Source organism: Leptodactylus fuscus, chromosome 1 (genome assembly GCF_031893055.1).
Source record: "Leptodactylus fuscus isolate aLepFus1 chromosome 1, aLepFus1.hap2, whole genome shotgun sequence".
Lineage (NCBI taxonomy): Eukaryota > Metazoa > Chordata > Amphibia > Anura > Leptodactylidae > Leptodactylus > Leptodactylus fuscus.
Genome location: NC_134265.1, coordinates 355,481,604 through 355,502,518, shown reverse-complemented (window position 1 = coordinate 355,502,518; position 20,915 = coordinate 355,481,604). Strand labels below are relative to the sequence as shown.

Sequence of the window (20,915 nt, the reverse complement as noted above, 5' to 3'; positions counted from 1 at the left end):
TGGAGGAGACTCTAGTGTTTGAGCATCTGGACACAGATACTCGTCTGTTAGGTCCGTGGAATCGCGAAATGGAGGGGCAGGTTGCGGTACAGTCAAAGGAAGGGAGAACAGCTCTGGGGAGCAGGGACAGTTGGGGTTATTGTTCTGGGAAGATTGGGAATTTTGGGTGGAAGGAGGACAAGACTGTTGGGTAAGAGGAGGTAGAGGCTGACTGGCTGGTGGAAAATGTGCTTTAAGCGTTATCCGACAGCCATTGCAAGACCTGTTCCTGGTTCTCGGGCCTACTAATCTTTGTACCATTCAGCCTAGTTAATGTGGAACTTTTGTGCAAAGCGCAGAACTTAGGGCCCGCCTGATGTTAAGGGACACACGCTGGTACAAGGCTCAACTCACCCTAAGTGCCAAAAACACTGCTGGTGCAAGGCTCTACTCATGCCAAGGGCCTCAATCTCTGCTGGTAGCTCAGCTTAAGGTCATGTAACTTTGTTTGGAAGGGCTCATGTTAAGGGCTAGAAAAGTGAATTTTGGAAGGTCTTACCACATCACACACACACACACACACACACACACACACTCAAAATGACAGTTAAGGGTGAGGGCTTTTGGAATTCCCATTGCCTATTCCATTTGTGGTTGTCATGGGGAACGTGATTTAAAGGGGTGGTTGTTACTGTTTGTTGAGCTTAAATTGGGGTTTGTGTCCATCCATTTGGGGAGTAAAGAAGGTTTCCAGGTATTTTCCCACTTTGATAGAGGTTTTTTTGAATGTGGAAAGTGTGTAGTTGTTAGGCAGTGATGTTGGGGTAATAGAGGGTCTTTGGTGTGTTAGATGCCCCCAGACATGCTTCCCCTGCTGTCCCAGTGTCATTCCAGAGGTGTTGGCATCATTTCCTGGGTTGTCTTAGTGGACTTGGTGACCCTCCAGACACGGATTTGGGTTTCCCCCTTAACGAGTATCTGTTCCCCATAGACTATAATGGGGTTCGAAACCCGTTCGAACACACGAACATTGAGCGGCTGTTCGAATCGAATTTCGAACCTCGAACATTTTAGTGTTCGCTCATCTCTAGTAATGTGAGGTGCAGTTTATAGTCACTGCTAGTTCTTAACACCCTGTATATAACCATTATACTTTGTGATACGCTATATCACACACACTACCCCATTACTCTATATATCTACTATAATTCACAATTTCTTACTCTGCCATTTCTCCATCTGATTTCTTCATTATTGATATTTGGTAAATTGTCCTTTGTGGTTTCATTAAAGGACGCCAGAGGTTTTAGAATAAAGTCAATCATGTCTCCACTTTTAACGACCACCCAGTTTACTAATGTCCATGGAGAAGATGCCGACCCCTGCTCATTGAAAGAAATGTCTTCTCCATTGTGATCCATGTAATGAACTTTCTTCAAAAAGTAATTTATCTGGAACAAAGATATAAAGAAACGTTAACATTGTCGAAACCTCAGACAAGGATCTCCGCATGTCCTGCAATATATAGAGAAAAGAATCTGTCCCGAGATCTAAAAGGGGTCGTCCTATTTCCACTATGTTCCAACTGTACCTAGACAGCATGGCACCTGGTGAGCTATAGTTAGTATGGTGAGGTTTGGTACTGCACAGTCTATGGCACATTTCCGCAGTACGGCGAGTGAGAACGCGGCACCCAGAATGTAACCATTACCTGTAACCGCACTGTCCTGTTACAGCTGATCCGCAGGGGTCCCAGGTGGCAGACATACAAAGATCAGTATTAGAAACCCTATAATAGTAATTACTAGAGATGAGCGAGTAGTATTCGATCGAGTAGGTATTCGATCGAATACTACAGTATTTGAAATCCTCGTACTCAATCGAATACTACTCGCTATTTCAATGGAAAAATTTGATGCAGAACCAGCGTTGATTGGCCGAATGCTATACAGTCGGCCAATCAACGCTGGTTCTTCTCCTACCTTTAGAAGTCTTCTCCATGCAGCGTCCCCGCGGTGTCTTCCGGCTCTGAATTCACTCTGCCAGGCATCGGACGCCGCGGGGACACTGCAAGAAGACTTCTCGGAGAATCCAGCCCGACCCTCACTCGTGGACTTGGTAAGTTCAGTTTGATCGAATGTTGCCTACCCCTGAAACGAGCATTTTCCCCCCATAGAATATAATAGGATTCGATATTCGATTAGAGTAGTCGAATATTGCGGGGCTACTCGAAACGAATATCGAATATCGAACATTTTACCGTTTGCTCATCTCTAGTAATTACAGATGAGTGAATATTCAAAAAAGTCGATTCAACCGATTTCCGAAGTTACCAAAATGATTTGATTCAATCTGAATTAATTTGTGTTGATTCGCGTTAAGAACCAGCTATTTCCTGCTGTGCTGCAGATAGCCTATATAGTGGTGTATAAAGTATAGTATATATAGTGGTGTATAAAGTATGATACTATAGTGGTGTATATAGTATAGTATAGTATAGTATAGTAGATTGGCTTTTTGCTCACAAAATAGCTAGCTCAAACACCTGTTGGAGATGTCAGTCCAATAGAGGGACGTTGTCCCACATATGGTGGTATTGCGATAACATCAAACCATATTGGAATAAAATTCAGTGTCATATTAGGAAAGTAACAAATAACCCTGTTGAATTGACACCAGAAGCCGTTCTCCTCTCTTGCCCTACTTCAGGCTTCCGACTATCAAAATTATATCTAGATACACATCTCCTTGAAGTGGCAAAAATATTGATACCCAACCACTGGTTACAGCCAGGAACACGTTGCAAAAGTCAAACAGATCAAGGGCTTTGAAGAACAGATCAGTTGGTCAAATAGGACTCATGACCCCTTCCAAAAAATCTGGTCTACTTGGTGAGACTTCAACCAGGCATTACTCACATAAACACAGTAGATCCGGGGCACCCAAAACGTTGATCGCGATCTACCGGTCGATCGCAAAGGCCGTATGGGTCAAACGCAGGATGCAGCCAGGGATCCCCGGTGTCTGCTTGTTCACAGCGCTGGCTGAGAATCATCTCTGGACACTGGCAGGCCGGGGCCTTGTACTCGTTCACAGTTAGGGCTGCGGCGGCTTCGCCTGCAAGTGTCCGGAGATGACTCAGCCGGCACTGTAAACAAGCACTCTGGACACTTGCAGGCCAGGCAGCAGCAGCTCTGGGGGATGACGCGCTCCCTGCTCTTAGGGATGAAAGGAGCCGGGGTGCTGCTTGGGGTGCTGCTCAGCGCAGGCTGAGAGTCATCTCCAGACACTTGCAGGCGAAGCCGCCGCAGCCCTGACTGCGAAAGAGTGCAAGGCCCCGGCCTGCCAGTGTCCAGTGATGATTATCAGCCTGCGCTGTGAACAAGCAGACACCGGAGAACTGTCTCCTGCTCTCACACTCCGCCCCCACAGGCCCCGCCCCGCCCACAAGAAGTGGGTAGTAGATCTTATCCCTTGGTCAGTTTATAAAGTAGCTCACATGATGAAAAAGTGTGAGCACCCCTGCAGTAGATAATTTCTCTATTTCCCTATCCCTAAAACTACTTCAATAAGCCTTTGCACTACCCCACCCCCACCTCATCATTCACAAGCTATTGGCTTACACCATTGTTTACTACATCTTAGTTACATGTCATATATTCACTATTTACTTACAAATAGAGATGAGCAAATAGTATTGGAAACTCTGGTTTCGAATACCTCGCTCCATTCATTCCTATGGAAGTGAGGTATTCGAAACTAGAGTTTCGAATACTATTCGCTCATCTCTACTTATGAAGCATGTACCCAACATTTATATCTGTACTTAACAATTATACTTCTATTCTTTTGTTGTTATTTTTGTTCTTTGGCAGATAAAGCTCATTCTTATTCAACATGCTAATCATTTTGTGATGTAAAGTTGTAAAATTTTTGAAAATTTAAATAAAAACTGACAATAAAAAAATTAAAAAAATCTCAAAACCACTTTTAACGTGTGCCAAAATTAAAAAAAAAAATCTCAAAATCACTTGTGTAAGTAAAGCATGCCAAAGTTATTGCCATATAAATGGGGTTGAGCCGATCTTGAGATTTCAGGATCGATTTTAAAATCTGATTTCCGATCATTTTCCAGTGATTGTGAAATTTGCCCAATCGACGATTGGGATCCGATCTTTCCCGAACCCGATTGCTCTAACCTAGTCAATGCTTCTCTATGGGTAAAGTCACTTTTAGGGTTCAGCTGAGCTTGAGATTTCAAAATCCGATTTCCGATCTTTTTCCACCCGATCCCGAAATTTGCTCGATCATCCATCGTGATCCGATCTTGTCCGATCCCGATCGCTCAACCCTACATATAAAGTGACATGTCAGTTTTGATAAATGAGGCCTGGTCCTTAACCACTTCAGTACCGGGCCAATTTGTGGTCCAGGACCAGACACATTTTAGGTTTATTTTGTATGTGCGCTTTTGAGGGCTGTAACATTTTTCTCAGACGTCTCAGTCAACTAATTTTTGCGTCTTCTTTCGGGGACACATAGGGCTTTATAACATAATAGGAGGGAAATTGTGTCTGGTTTTCACTTTTCTTTTTTTTTTTTTTTTAATTTAATAACACAAAGTGTCACTGAAAAACTTTATAAAATAGTTTTTCCTCTCAATTACGGTAACTTTTATTTTATATGGTGTCATCGAGGGTGGGGCTATAACCTTTAATAATGTCATTTTATTGGCGTATTATTTTACTTTTTTTTTTTTTAAATTATTTTATTTTTTTTAAACTTTTATTTTTTTTTTTTTTTCTCAGATTGTGTCCCCATAAGGTGGTAAGAGACATTTGGGGACATCTGATCACTTTTTTTTGTTAGGGAGGCTGATTTTCCCTGCAACTGAGGCTGGTATATTTAGCCCCAGTTGCAGGAGGAATACAGCCTCCTACACGCTGTATACACAGTATATAGAGCTGATCTGGGTCCTGTAGGACCCAGCAGCTCTTGCAAGACCCTGCTCCCCGTGGATCACGTGACCGCCGGGTCAGAGGGCGGCCACATCATGGTGGCGCCCATAGCTGTGTATACAGCGCTCATTGATAAAATAAGTTTAGAAAAATCTTTTGTTGTCATTGTGACATTTTCCCTCCCAAATCCTGATGGATATAATATAATGGGTGTTGTTGTGCCCTGCGGCCCCTCCGCACATACAGGATATATACATATCTATAGGGCACTTACTTTTTGTCCTAACTTGTAGGGTCTCGCCTGGTCACTTCTTAGGTTCATATTGTGTAGGATATGGGCAAGGAGCCGGACTATAGTATATGTGTAATAGGTCTTTGTCCTTACGCTCTTATCTAGAGCTAATGGAGTCGGGTCAGTGCAGTTCACTGCAGTAAATTGATGGACTGATTGAAAGAAATTATTTTTTCTTTGATCTTTTGAAAGACATGTGAAGAGCGTGATCCAGATCTCATCCAGCATTGGTTCTTTGGTGTTGGTGGGGTTGATATTATTAATAAATGTATCAATCTTTGGAATGGTTCTGTCGGGTAATATAAGAAGTAAGCTGTTATTGATTAGCACTTCGTATTCAAAATTTTTTACTGGGACTCTCAGCCAGGAATTATGAAGGATCAAAGTAAAGTTTTGTTGCATAAACTCAGGCTCAGACACCAAGGTAAAATACGAAACTAAGAATAAGCCACAGACCACTATGACCCCCGACTTGTACTTGCCAATGCCATTCATCTCGTCTATGATAAAATTCCCTTCTTTGTTCCAGACAATGACAAACTCAATGCAGATCTTATGCCGGGCCATCATTTTCCTCAGTTCTGTATATTCCATGTCTCCGCTCCCATCACTTGCTGTAATAATCCCAATCCAATTCCATCCAAAGTATTTCAGACACTGGATAATGGCGTCGTATCTGACCCGGTCATCGGGAACGACCCGATATAATCTTGGATACAATTCTCTATCATTAAATCGATGATCGGACACATCGTAATTGATCTACAGACATAAAACATAATAAATAGGGGACAAGTTAGTGACGCTCGGTCCGACATCCACAGTCCACAAACTGTATGCACAGTCCCACGGGATATAGAGAAACTGCTCTATGGCTGCTTATGTGTGGACTTGGCCTATACAGTGCACATTGGGCCAGAAGGACTAATAATGGTTAAAGGGGTTCTCCAGTGTCAGACCAAAACTGAGAGACAAATGTTATTGTTTGTATAATGAAAAGTTGTACAATGCTCCGATATAATTTCTGTACCCCTCCCCCACAGATTTTGAGATCTCTGCTTGTTATCATTCATTCTTCTTACTTCCAGTAGATAAAAATCAATGCATGATCACGTGACGTAATGGTCTATGGTCATTTGATGTACAGTCCATGGTCATGTGATGTAAGCTCTGTGGTCAAGTGATGTAAGCTCTATGGTCATGTGAAGTACAGTCCATGGTCATGCGATGTAAGGTCTATGGTCATGTGAAGTACAGTCCATGGTAATGTGATGTAAGGTCTATGGTCATGTGAAGTACAGTCCATGGTCATGTGATGTAAGGTCTATGGTCATGTGAAGTGCAGTCCATGGTCATGTTATGTAAGGTCTATAGTCATGTGATGTACAGTCCATGGTCATGTGATGTAAGCTCTGTGGTCAAGTGATGTACAGTCCATGGTCATGTGATGTAAGCTCTATGGTCATGTGAAGTACAGTCCATGGTCATGCGATGTAAGGTCTATGGTCATGTGAAGTACAGTCCATGGTAATGTGATGTAAGGTCTATGGTCATGTGAAGTACAGTCCATGGTCATGTGATGTAAGGTCTATGGTCATGTGAAGTGCAGTCCATGGTCATGTTATGTAAGGTCTATAGTCATGTGATGTACAGTCCATGGTCATGTGATGGATATATAGGTGCAGAACTCATTACAGTCACAGTAATCTGACATCTCACTGCTATTGAGCTGGTCAGAAACTGGACAAACACTTTAAGGTTTAGACAATGCCAAATTCACCAGACAGGTCTATCACTGTGTTTAATGCTATTTGATAGATGTGACATATGTGCAGATGTCTTGTCTAACTTTTCAACACTTATTACTTGCCTCACTTTACAACCTCAAAAATGGCCAAAATCTGGAGTCACCTCCTCTTTAAGTCACCTCCACTTTCCAATCAACCACAACCCTCTGAAAGTTGTTCACGTATTAAAGTGTCTAAAACCCTTGATAAATGTGTAAATGTGCCCCATGTGACATCATAGACTTGTTTCTTTTATTACCAAAACCAAGAGATACACTAAAGACACTTACTGTCTCTCTGATTCATTCTCGCCTTGACTACTGTAACTCCTTACTAATCGGTCTTCCCCTCACTAAACTCTCCCCTCTACAATCTATTCTGAATGCAGCGGCCAGGCTCATCTACCAGGCTAGATGCTACAGCGATGTCTCTGGTCTGTGCCAGTCACTACATTGGCTGCCTATTCATTATAGAATAAAATATAAAGTTATTACTCTCATCCACAAGGCTCTCCATAATGCCGCACCTCCATACTTTTCTGTCTACCGCCCAACCCGCGTTCTCCGCTCACTCAATGACCTAACACTTATATCCTCTATTATCAGAACCTCCCACGCTCGTATACAAGACTTCTCCCGAGCTGCACCACTTCTCTGGAATGCTCTACCCCGGACAATCAGATTAACTCCCAATTTCTACAGTTTCAAACGCAAACTAAAGACACATCTTTTCAGACAGGCCTATCACAATGTCTAACGTAAACCCTTCTTGATGCCTTTTCAGCCTAACATATTTGTCCATGCTCTATCCATATGTTAAAGGACACTACTAGTGACGGCCCATAAAGCTTTGTTTGTGTAATGGCTGCAACCTCTATTACAAAATTGTCTGAACACTGTATAAGCAATGCCGCCCCTCCTACCTCTTGTGTCACCCTCTCTACCTCATAGATTGTAAGCTCTTGTGAGCAGGGCCCTCAGTCCCATTGTGTGAAATGACGTTCTTTGTTTTGTATTTGTCTGTATCTGAACCCTACAAATTGTACAGCGCTGCGGAATATGTTGGCGCTATATAAATAAAATTTATTATTATTATTATTATTATTATTGTCACATCAATTATGCCGTTCCCTAGTGGATGAAACTAACAGGATTGGCACAGATGGTAAAGGTCAGTACAGTTTTGGACGGGTCCGGCTCATCAATCAGTTTAAGTGCTGGGACTCCTGAAAATGACTAGAAGATGTGTCTTTCGGCAGCTTTTCCCGTCCTGGTCGGGGTCTGGGGTCCGGTCTGTACCTCTTCACATTGTGTACAGGTTTTAAGCCCTTCTTACTGCAGGCATTTTTGGATTTTCCTTTTTTGGCTCTACGTCTTCTATAACATTGTTGTTTCTCTGGTCACAGAGCCATAAGAGGGCGTAATATTAGCAGGATACATTGTACTTTGTAATGTCATCATTTAGTGTTCTATAGGACGTACTGGGAAGCTGGAAAAATATTCAGAAGTAGCAGTGGCGTAACTAGGAATGGCGGGGCCCCGTGGCGAACTTTTGACATGGGGCCCCCCCGACACCGAAGATCTCGACCGAGTCCCTCCTACGCATTCCTGCGCGCTCTATTATGTCCCATAGTGTCCCCTGCACACAGTATTATGTCCCTTAGTGGCCCCTGCACACAGTATTATGTCCCATAGTGGCCCCTGCACACAGTATTATGTCCCTTAGAGGCCCCTGCACACAGTATTATGTCCCATAGTGGCCCCTGCACACAGTATTATACCCAATAGTGGCCCCTGCACACAGTATTATACCCCATAGTGGCCCCTGCACACCGTATTATGTCCCATAGTGGCCCCTACACACAGTATTATGTCCCTTAGAGGCCCCTGCACACAGTATTATCCCCAATAGTGGCCCCTGCACACCGTATTATACCCAATAGTGGCCCCTGCACACAGTATTATGTCCCTTAGAGGCCCCTGCACACCGTATTATACCCAATAGTGGCCACTGCATACAGTATTATACCCAATAGTGGCCACTGCATACAGTATTATACCCAATAGTGGCCCCTGCACACAGTATTATACCCCATAGTGGCCCCTACAGGACTAAATACTGTCACGTCACCCGCTGACTGCTATACCAGGACAATTGTGGATAAAAAATCTGGTCATGTGCATTACAATTTAGTAACTCCATGTGCCTCATATTAATAGCAGTTAACCCCATCATGTCCCTCACATTAACCCCTGTGTGCCTCACCATAAGAGTTACTGATATGTTAGAGACATGGAGGTAATAATAAAGTATCTTCATTATTATTACCCCCATATGTCTCACATATCAGTAACTCTTATGGTGAGGCATACAGGGGTTAATGTGAGGGACATGATAGGGTTAACTGCTATTAATATGAGACACATGGAGTTACTAAAACAAAAGTAATCACCCCAAATGCCTGATAGTAATAAGTAACCCCAGTACGTACCTGTGTATCTTTAGTTTCATTTTCCTGGAGCAGCTGCAGCTTCTTCCTCTTCTCCTCTTGAGTGCAGGATGGCAGGAGCTCGGCAGGGATAAGCCCCGCCTCCTTGGCTCTCCTCAGCCCTCTCATTGGTGGGCAGAGGACAGGCAGAGAAAGGGAGGGGGGAGAGAGGGGGAACGTCCTTAAGCGCTGAGAGGAGCCAGACCTGCAGCTCCTGTGTCTCAGCCATTGCTGCAACTTCGGGGCCCCCTGTTGGTGGAAAGTATTCCACCAACAGGGGGCCCCGATCATTATACTCGGGGGTCCGAAAAGACCTCCGAGAATAATGATAGCAGCGGTAGCGGCTGTCACCGGGCCCCTAATGTCCCGGGCCCTGTGGCAGCTGCTTCTGCTGCCTCCGTGGTAGTCACGCCACTGAGAAGTAGGTGGAATTGGAGAAAAACTGCAAATTGGGTGAATTTCTTATGGACCATTTTATAGATTTTTATTTCCATTTTTATGTAATGGCAGTATACACACAATGGTACACACGCAATGGTACACATATGACGGTAGAAACAACGTGGTGCACATGGTGGTACACAGAGCGATACACACGGCTGGAAGTGCAGCCCTGACTTCTGAAATGACTAAATAGGACGTTGTTGTTGTTGGTATGTCAGGACGTAGGATCCCGCTTTAACATTGCCTAGGGCCACATTTTCTCTAAAACCAACCCTGCACGCACATGACAGGCGTCGCTCCTAGAACCACTGCACACCTCATTTATTTGGCCAGTTACGAGGCCAAAACTGACCAACTAACTCAAGTGTAAACTCAGCCTCACAGGCCAATGTTAGTGCCAGGTATAAACAAGCGTACAGAGGCCCTAGATCCTCCTGTAGTGTGATAGAGCGCACTCCTGTTACACCATCGCCTGATGATTCCGCACAGATGTCTACAGAACCTGTTCTAGTACATGCTTATACAAGTAGCGCCCCCTGCAGGGGTGAACCATGGGTTTTTGCCGCCTGAGGCGGACGTCAGAAAGCCCCGCTCCTTCCCCCCGGAGAAGGGAACCGAGCGGAGGGGGGAACCCAGCGGAAGGGGGCAGGGCCACACGGATGGGGCGGGGACGAGCAGAGTGAGCGTCGTTAGCAGTCAGAGAGCAGGCAGGGAGAGGACCTGCTCTCTGCCTGAGTGTGAGGGGCGGCCGCTGGAGCAGCACTGCGTCCACAGGGCCGCCCCAATCCTCCACTCTGTGATGGTGACGCTAAGCCAATCCAGGACAGCTTGTCCTGGACTGGCTTAGGTCAGCAAAAATGCTGCCTGAAGCGGTCATTTTAGGTCGCCTCATGGGAGGTGTGGCGCTGGCCCCCTGACAGAGTGGTGAGGGGGTCAGCAGTCAGTTTGTGTTGATGTCACTGATTATTTTGCCCTTCCTCTGATCCGTCAGAACAATAACCCCCCCCCCCCCCCCCCAAAAAAAAAAAAAAAAAAAAAAAAAAAAAAAAAGATCCTGTCTGTTAAGCATTCCCCTTCACTTGGTCAGCATTTGGTCAGTAATCCATCAGTATTGCTGATGACAAAAATAAACAGGAGTGGATCCAGAACAGATGACATGTGATTCAAATGTTTACATGTTTTCTGTGTTTTGTACCCATTTCTGCTTTTGGCTACCAAATAATAAGCCAATTCTGATGGGACCCTACAGACATTACAGTGACTACACAGACAGGATCCATTGTGCGTCTCATTTTCCTTCCTTCTGACAGATCAGAAGAAGGGTCAAATAAATGATGATGTCAACCAGGCCAAAAATGCAAAATAGTGGCCCAGTCATGGAGTGGGGAGGGTGGGAACAGCATGAGAAGTGACAGTGTGGAGCTGGTAGCAGCCTTAGGGTGCATGCACACTGAGTAACGCCGGGCGTGTATGAGAGCCGTACACGCCGGCATTACAGCAGACTGCCGAACACTTCCCATTCACTTCAATGGGAGCGCTCGTAACAGCGGCTTTTACGAGCGCTCCCATTGAAGTGAATGGGAAGTGTTCGGCAGTCTGCCGTAATGCCGGCGTGTACGGCTCTCATACACGCCCGGCGTTACGTAGTGTGCATGCACCCTTAGGGTTCATTCACACGGAGGAACACGGTGAGGAATTTGGTGTAGAATTTTCCACGCTGAAAAGAAAGCATCCCATTGACTTCAATGGGTGCTTCTAGCTTTTTTTTTTTTTTTTTTTTTTTTTTTTTCCACTAGAAGAATTTTACACTAGCAGAAAATTCTGCTAGTGGGAAAAAAAAGCTAGTGGAACCCATTGAAATCAATGGGAGGCTTTATTTTATTTATTGGAGGCTTAAATAGCCTCTGGCTCACCGCCGACCGCCTGACCCCGGACATGTGGGTTCTGGTCCCAGGAGGAGACTGGCAACCCCCACAGACTAATGCACAGGTTCCAGTCTTAACCCTGAAGGGCTCAGAAGTGCTGGACCCAGTGCAGATAGTGGCACTGGCCGGCAGCCTCCATGTAATATTATATTTGTGTTATTAGATCTGTGATTGTGTGTTTTTTACTGCCAGGTTTCCAATGTATAAATCTTTATACCAATAATATAAAAAAATGTCTGAACAACCCAAAGCCCTTCATGAAAAGTTACAAAGTGTTTGTCTTTCATGTGCTGCATATACAGTCCTATGAAAAAGTTTGGGCACCCCTATTAATCTTAATCATTTTTAGTTCTAAATATTTTGGTATTTGCAACAGCCATTTCAGTTTGATATATCTAATAACTGATGGACACAGTAATATTTCAGGATTGAAATGAGGTTTATTGTACTAACAGAAAATGTGCAATATGCATTAAACCAAAATTTGACCGGTGCAAAAGTATGGGCACCTCAACAGAAAAGTCACATTAATATTTAGTAGATCCTCCTTTTGCAAAGATAACAGCCTCTAGTCGCTTCCTGTAGCTTTTAATCAGTTCCTGGATCCTGGATAAAGGTATTTTGGACAAACAATTCAAGTTCAGTTAAGTTAGATGGTCGCCGAGCATGGACAGCCCGCTTCAAATCATCCCACAGATGTTCAATGATATTCAGGTCTGGGGACTGGGATGGCCATTCCAGAACATTGTAATTGTTCCTCTGCATGAATGCCTGAGGATTTGGAGCGGTGTTTTGGATCATTGTCTTGCTGAAATATCCATCCCCGGCGTAACTTCAACTTCGTCACTGATTCTTGAACATTATTCTCAAGAATCTGCTGATACTGAGTGGAATCCATGCGACCCTCAACTTTAACAAGATTCCCGATGCCGGCATTGGCCACACAGCCCCAAAGCATGATGGAACCTCCACCAAATTTTACAGTGGGTAGCAAGTGTTTTTCTTGGAATGCTGTTTCTTTTTGGACGCCATGCATAACGCCTTTTTTTATAACCAAACAACTCAATTTTTGTTTCCAAAATGAAGCTACCTTGTCCAAATGTGCTTTTTCATACCTCAGGCAACTCTATTTGTGGCGTACGTGCAGAAACGGCTTCTTTCTCATCACTCTCCCATACAGCTTCTATTTGTGCAAAGTGCGCTGTATAGTTGACCGATGCACAGTGACACCATCTGCAGCAAGATGATGCTGCAGCTCTTTGGAGGTGGTCTGTGGATTGTCCTTGACTGTTCTCACCATTCTTCTTCTCTGCCTTTCTGATATTTTTCTTGGCCTGCCACTTCTGGGCTTAACAAGAACTGTCCCTGTGGTCTTCCATTTCCTTACTATGTTCCTCACAGTGGAAACTGACAGGTTAAATCTCTGAGACAACTTTTTGTATCCTTCCCCTGAACAACTATGTTGAACAATCTTTGTTTTCAGATCATTTGAGAGTTGTTTTGAGTAGCCCATGATGCCACTCTTCAGAGGAGATTCAGATAGGAGAACAACTTGCAATTGGCCACCTTAAATACCTTTTCTCATGATTGGATACATCTGGCTATGAAGTTCAAAGCTCACTGAGGTTACAAAACCAATTTTGTGCTTCAGTAAGTCAGTAAAAAGTAGTTAGGGGAATTCAAATCAATAAAATGATAAGGGTGCCCATACTTTTGCACCGGTCAAATTTTGGTTTAATGCATATTGCACATTTTCTGTTAGTACAATAAACCTCATTTCAATCCTGAAATATTACTGTGTCCATCAGTTATTAGATATATCAAACTGAAATGGCTGTTGCAAACACCAAAATATTTAGAACAAAAAATGATTAAGATTAATAGGGGTGCCCAAACTTTTTCATAGGACTGTATATATCTATATCTATCTATCTATCTATCTATCTATCTATCTATCTATCTATCTATCTATCTATCTATCTATCTATCTATCTATCTATCTATACTAGAGGGAGGACCCGGCTTCGCACGGGTATATTACATTTTATGTTTGTGTAGTGGCCCCATAAGAATTGTCCAATTTTGCACTGATGTATTTTGTATGTGGTTTGTGTGTATGTCCATAAGCGTCATGTGATTATGTGTATCTCATTTTGGATGTCAGTGAAAAACCTGTGATCAGTTGTTATGGATACCTGGAGTAAAGCTGTATCTAATCCTTCCCCGTGTGGTACTGTGTGTAGATGTGCGTATCTAATTCTCCCCTGTGTGGTATGGTGTAAAGAGACGCGTATCTAATCCTCTAGCGTGTGGTACTGTGTGCAGACGCATGTATCTAATCCTCCCCTGTGTGGTACTGTGTGTGAGATGTGTATCTAATTCTCTGGCTTGCGGTACTGTGTGCAGACACACGTATCTAATCCTCCCCTATGTAGTATTGTGTGCAGACACACGTATCTAATCCTTCAGTGTGTGGAACTGTGTGCAGACGCACATATTTAATCCTCTGGTGTGTGGGACTGTGTGCAGACGCGTGTATCTAATCCTACGGCATGTGGTACTGTGTACAGACGTGTGTATCTAATCCTCTGGTATGTGATACTGTGTGCCGATCTGTGTATCTAATCAGTGTTGGACTGGGGTGTCTGGGGCCCACCAGTGGAATTGTTTCTAGGGGCCCACCATCAGGACCCTGCAGACCAGTGATACTGAGACAGGGTGGCTAAAGGTAATAACATGTCGGGAGCCATGCTGCTCACCCGCCATACACTGTGCACCACTTCACTACCTAAACCCACTGCTACACCCTGTATTGCAAATGAACAGCGCGGCTCCTAGAAACGTTACCATCACCTGTAGCCACACTGTCCTGGAAGAGCTGATCTGCAGAGGTCCTGGCTGTTGCATCACCGCAGATGTAATATTGATGGTCTATCCTAAGGACAGGCCATCAATATTCGAAAGGTGGATAAGTCCTTTAAAGATTTGTCCAGGAATTGGAACAACCCATGTGCCGGAAGGGAGGAGTAAAATAAAATAAAAAAAAGTAAGAAGCACGCTCATCTGTCCTTGGTGCTCTGTTTTCTGCCACCAGTGTCCACTCAGTCTCGTGCTGCCGCCTCTTTGCTGGCAGTCCTGCACCTCATGTGACTGCTAAGACCAACTAGGTACAGGATTTCCAGAAATTAGGCGCTACCATGAGACTGAAGAGACACAGGCGGGGAACAATGGGGTACACCCACCTGGCGGCCGCCACAGTGATCGCTCCAGTTTGTGGACAAGCTCTTTAAGCTAAAGCCTCACACTGCAGAAACACAGCGTTTTTGGCTACGGCAGAAAAAATAAAAATAATGTGTTTTACAAAACAAGCAAAGTGAATGAAATTTTATCAAATTTACCTCATCCACACATTGCAGGAAAAAAAAAGACGTGGAAGATGCTGCAAACTCTAAAATGCGTGCACTTCTAAAAACATGGCCGATTACTTTCAGCTGCACAATCAGGAGAAAGTGCCGGGAAAATGCATCAAAAGCTCAATGAAATACACTGCGGAAAAAATACATTGAGATTCACCGCTATTTTTTTCAGCAGTGATTTTTAGCTGCGTTTCGCTGTTGGGCCTCATCCTTATTATCTCAATACATTGTGTACTACACTATAAGGCTAAGGCCCCATGTAACAAGCCGTAGCAAAAAAGCGCTGCAGGAAAACCCCCGGCGGCAACACATCAGTTTTTCCTGCAACGCTTTTTGCAGAAACTCCGCAGAGGTTTCCTCTGAGGACTTTCTGCTTCCATTATACCTATAGGGACACTGAAAGTGATTCTGTAGGTATAAGTAACATGCTGTGATTTCCAAAACCACAACAGTTTTGGAAATTGCAGCATTTCCGCTTTGTGTATTTTTCTGCAATGTGTGGATGGGATTGCACACACTATATACCTACACACTGACAGATATACATTCATATACCATATATAAGCCATATATACACTTATATGAATGTATGAATACTATATATACATATACACATTATTATAGCATACTGTATACAATCACAAATACCTGTACACAAACATACAGTCCTCACACAGTATACAAGACACATACTTTAACCCTTAAGTACTATCATGGTGTCTATCATAGTGACATGTGTATGGTAGTGGTGTATGATAGACACCATGATAGGACTTAAGGGTTAAACAAATGTACACAAATACATATTAAATATTACATTTTACCAAAAAAAAGAAAAATATATACTCACATTTGTGAAGCAGATCATCGCAGCAGCAGACTCCTCTGTCCCCACACAGTCCGATGTAAGAGATGACTCACTGCTGGGAGGGGGAGGGGAAGGAAGTCCGGGCTGCAGAGAGAGCGTTTCTAGGATGGCAGGGATAGCTGCTGCCCCTGGTATGCTCCGTCCTCCGGATGTATACTTTCCCTATGTTAACCCCTTAAGGACCAGGCCATTTTTTGGTTTCGCATTTTCGTTTTTCCCTCCTCACATTTCAAGAGCCATAACTTTTTCATTTTTCAGTTCACAGAGTCACATGATGGCTTATTGTTTGCGGGACAAATTGTACTTTGTAATTGCACCATTCAATATGCTGTGCAATGTACTGGGAATCTGGAAAAAAATTCAGAATGAGGCGCAATTGGAGAAAAAATGCATTTGCGCCATTTTCTTATGGGTTTAATTTTTACAGAATTCACTGTTTGGTACAAATGACATGTTACCTGTGTTCTACGTGTCAGTACAAACGCGGTGATACCAAATTTATATAGTATTTGAAATTTTTTGATACTTTTAAAAAAATGATAAACTTTGCAAAATAGAAAAAAAAATTTGTGTCATCATGTTCTAACACCTGTAACTTTTTCATATTTCCATGTATGGAGCTGGTTGTGGTGTCTTTTTATGCGGGACAAGATGACGTTTCTATTGATACCATTTGGGGAAAGATCCGATGGTTTGATCACTTTTTATTCAATTTTTTTATAGGAGGCAAAGTGTTGAAAAAAACGCTTTTTGGCTGTTTTTATTTTTTTTGCCGCTACGCCGTTCGCAGTACGGGATAAATGTTTTAATATTCTAATAGTTCAGGCATTTTGGAGCGCAGGGATACCTAATATGTTTATGTTTAATGTTCTTTAATTACTTTTATAGCTGATCTAGGGAAAGGGGGGTGATTTGAACTTTTATATTTTTTTTATTTTTTTAATACTTTTAAAAACTTTTTTTTTTCTTCTGTTACATTTATGATCAGACCCCTTAGGTACCTTGAAACCTAGGGAGTCTGATCGCTCATACTATTCACTGCAATACTACAGTACTGCAGTGAATAGGAAAATCCCAGCACTTCTATTAGACGCTGCCTCTGGCCTCTGGCATCCTGTAATAGATCTAGTGCAGAGACAAGCCTGGAAGCCTTCAATAGGCTTCCGGCTGTCATAGCAACCGATCACCGCCCTCATGTGACGTTCAGGAGGGCGGCGATCGGCGAAACATGGCAGCGCCCATGCCGCCGGCGCCGTTTACACACTGCGGTCACGTTTGACCGCAGTGTGTAAAGGGTTAACAGCAGCGATCGGCTCGGGCACCGACCGCTGCTGTTAGTGGCAGGTCCTGGCTGTATTATACAGCCGGCATCTGCCGTGTATGGAGCGAGCTCAGCGTGTGAGCTCGCTCCATACATCCCCATGCGACCCATGACGTACAGTTACGTCAAGGGTCGCGAAGGGGTTAATAGGGAAAGTATACTCCTGGCAGGAGGCCCCTCTGTGTTAGTGTCGGGGCCCTGGGAAACTGCCGGCATCCGACCATCTTTAATCATTACAGTGCTTCCGGCAGCCTGGGGCCCCGAACCGATAGTCAAGGCTTGGGGCCCACCAGGGGATTCACCGGTTCCCCGGCGGGCCAGTCCAACCCTGTATCTAATCCTCTGATGCGTGTATCTCAGTTTGGATATCAGTGTTGGATTGTGCATGTGGAATGACCGTGTGTATTGCAGTTGGAATATGAGTGAAAGTCTTGCAGGTTTGTATTGGTTAAGGGGGGGGGGCACTGTGTTTGGAATGCTGTATCTCAGCAACGGTACGTCCGAGCGAGTTGAAGTCTCGTCTTAAACCTTCCCTGATATCTGAAGTATCTCTGTACCAAATTTGGTGAAGATCGGTCCAGTCGTTTGGTTCGCATTAGAGAACAGACGGACAGACAGACAGACAGACAGACAGACAAGAATTCATTTTTATAATATAGAGAGATGTACTGTAGCTGTATAAATCATCATCTTAGAGGAGCATTTCTATGGAGAACTCCTTACCTGTGTGTATTTATACAGATTGAGTAGCTGAGCCAAGGCGTGACTTGTAAGAAATTCAGAGTCCCCTATAAAGGCCACCAGTTCACCACGTTCCATACAGGAATAATTTGGAGCCGTCTTCTTTGGTCCTGATAAAATTTGGAGGGTGTAGTGTAAGGTTTCCTTGGGATCTCCACATGTATCACCTATGTGATAACCCAGAGTAACATTAGGCAGAAGGTTGCGGTCCTTGTTAATCTCATTAACAGCAAAGATGAGTCCCAGGAAGGCTCTGTAGTTATCAAGGTTAATACTGTAAAATAAAGACAATGTCAATGTGAGGCTGCAAAGCTCCATACAAGGTTGTGCTTTGTCAGTCATGGTGGTTGGGTGCGCCACTTTGTATTGGATCCTAACATGGAATATCACCACGTAATACATTGTATATAGACAGTAGAAATAAGGAAATCTGCAAAGATCCAGCGTTGATTGGCCGAATGTTGTACACTGGCCAATCAACGCTGGTCAATTCATTCCTATGAGAAAAAGTCAGCTCCCTCGTAACAGCAAGCTACCAACTCTCTGCCGACTAGCAAGGAAGAGCCTGCTGCAGAACCAGCGCTGATTTGCCGAATGCTATACACTGTATAGCATTTGACCAATCAACGCTGGTTCTGAATCGAATATTTACTGCGAATAGCTAGCAGTATTCAATGGAGTACGAGTATTTTGAATACCGTAGTTTTCGATTGAATACCTACTCGAACGAATACTACTCGCTCATCTCTAGAGAGCATCAGCAATATACACAGGTGCCTGGGTCCACACATACACTGGAAAGCATACCGGGCTCTCTGCTCCGCTGCTTAGGGTGCATGCACACTACGTAACGCCGTAACAGCGGCGTTTACGAGCGCTCCCATTGAAGTGAATGGGAAGTGTTCGGCAGCCCTGCTGTAACGCCGGCGTGTACGGCTCTCATACACGCCCGGCGTTACGTAGTGTGCATGCACCCTTACACAGCAACAAGTGTATTATTATTATCAAGCAGAGGGATGAGAACGGATGGCCGAGCTCCACGAATGTCTGACATGACTCTGCACTAGAATACACGGGGACACATAACCTACATTTTTTGCTTAATAGTGTGACTTGTAGTCCAGAAATGCTGCACATCTTATCACCTTCCATGCGTTCAGTATAAGACATTACATTTTGTATTAAGTGACTTGTGATAATATTAAGATTTCTTATTCTCTGATTTCCATTTTTGCTTTGCAGCTTTCCTTATTTCTACTGTCTATAGACAATGTATTCCATGGTGATATTCCATGTTAGGATCCAGCAGTGACTAATACTAAACCCTTAGCACAATCTGTAAATGCGCAGTCAGTGTCGCTGAGGACAGCTCTGCGGTGACTTCTCCTGGTACAGTATGGACACTATAATGTCTCCTGATCCCAGTGTGATGGACACACAGAAAGTCCTCCATGTACAGGGGCATCTGGACACTATATAGGATTTAATAAAGGGAGAATATTCCATGACACATATATGACCTCAGTGCACAGAAGCCCCCAGACCACCAATACTTACTGATCACAGAACCTGAATCCTTTGCTATTTCCTTTACTATTTTTAATATCAAAAATTACATCATGAACAGATATCAGACCCCCGATCACGACGTCGCCTTCCTGATAAGGTTCGTACTCAAACATTGGCCTCGATGCAGTGAGACTACAATATGGTAACTTCTTCACTAGACTGCTATAGGATATAGCAGGGACCAGGATCAGTAAGGAATACAAGGGTGAGTGCACAGGAGACCAATTCATGACCCAGAGCAGATCTCCTGTGGCAGTCCGGTCATTGACAGCTCTGCAGAACCTCAGCACAGGGGGAGATGACAGTCAGACGCAGCTTATAAGACTTACCTGGGACTGATATAGAAGCATCAGGAGAATACTGCGGAGGAGTAAAGGGTGAAATAACCTAAGAGTAACATCTATATTCAACTTCGTAAATTTATCTCAAGGCTTTATTCATTTTACTTGGGTTAACTCTTAAGCAGCTTTTCCAAACACAGCATGGCGTTGTAAGTTGTCAAAAGAGGTCCTGTTCATAATAATGATCAGGCTCTAGATGTTGGCATGTTGCAGGCTGCACAGTCCCCATAATATTGGCCATTTACTGGTTGACCACCTCCATCTTGTTATAGCTGATAAGAGAAAGTTGTGCTTAGCTTACTTTCACATGGTCAGTATTTGATCAGTATTTTGCATCAGTATTTGTAAAACAAAAGTAGGAGCAAAATATATAGAAGAGGCACAAATCCTTCCATAATGATGATTCAATGTTTATTCCTCTTTACATTTACAACTATTGATACAACATACTGACCAAATACTGACTGCAGACCCTTCACTGCCTCCACTAACTCCAGCTCTTAGCTCCATTTAATAGGCACTGCCCCCCTCATTCCTGCAGAGTTGGCATTTTTTTTTATTCTAGATCTCACCGTTACTGAGCAACCAATGCAGCTAGTTTTGGTGTCTAATATGCTACTTAGCCTCTCTATTGTCAGGTGGGCAGGAGCAGACAAGGGGGTGTGATTCAGAGCTACAATCAGAAGCAGCAAATGTTAGTGCTGAGAATCACACCTCTTAGGGTGAGTTCACACGGGGTTTTTTTGGACCAGAACCTGAGGCGGAGGCCGCCTCAGGTTCTGGTCC

At 43.8% G+C, this 20,915-nt stretch overlaps 1 protein-coding gene across 1 annotated transcript in view; it reads right to left on the bottom strand.

Annotated features, from left to right (window-relative positions):
- The window catches only part of LOC142184778 (vomeronasal type-2 receptor 26-like), a 34,029-nt gene that overhangs the window by 10,626 nt on the left and 2,488 nt on the right, over window positions 1-20,915 (bottom strand). The window contains exons 2-5 of the mRNA XM_075259896.1: window positions 19,777-19,950; window positions 18,202-18,493; window positions 5,212-5,991; window positions 1,203-1,430 (exon numbers count right to left, since the gene is read on the bottom strand). Coding sequence (XP_075115997.1) covers window positions 1,203-1,430; window positions 5,212-5,991; window positions 18,202-18,493; window positions 19,777-19,950 — 1,474 coding nt within the window. The remainder of the gene's footprint in view (window positions 1-1,202; window positions 1,431-5,211; window positions 5,992-18,201; window positions 18,494-19,776; window positions 19,951-20,915) is intronic.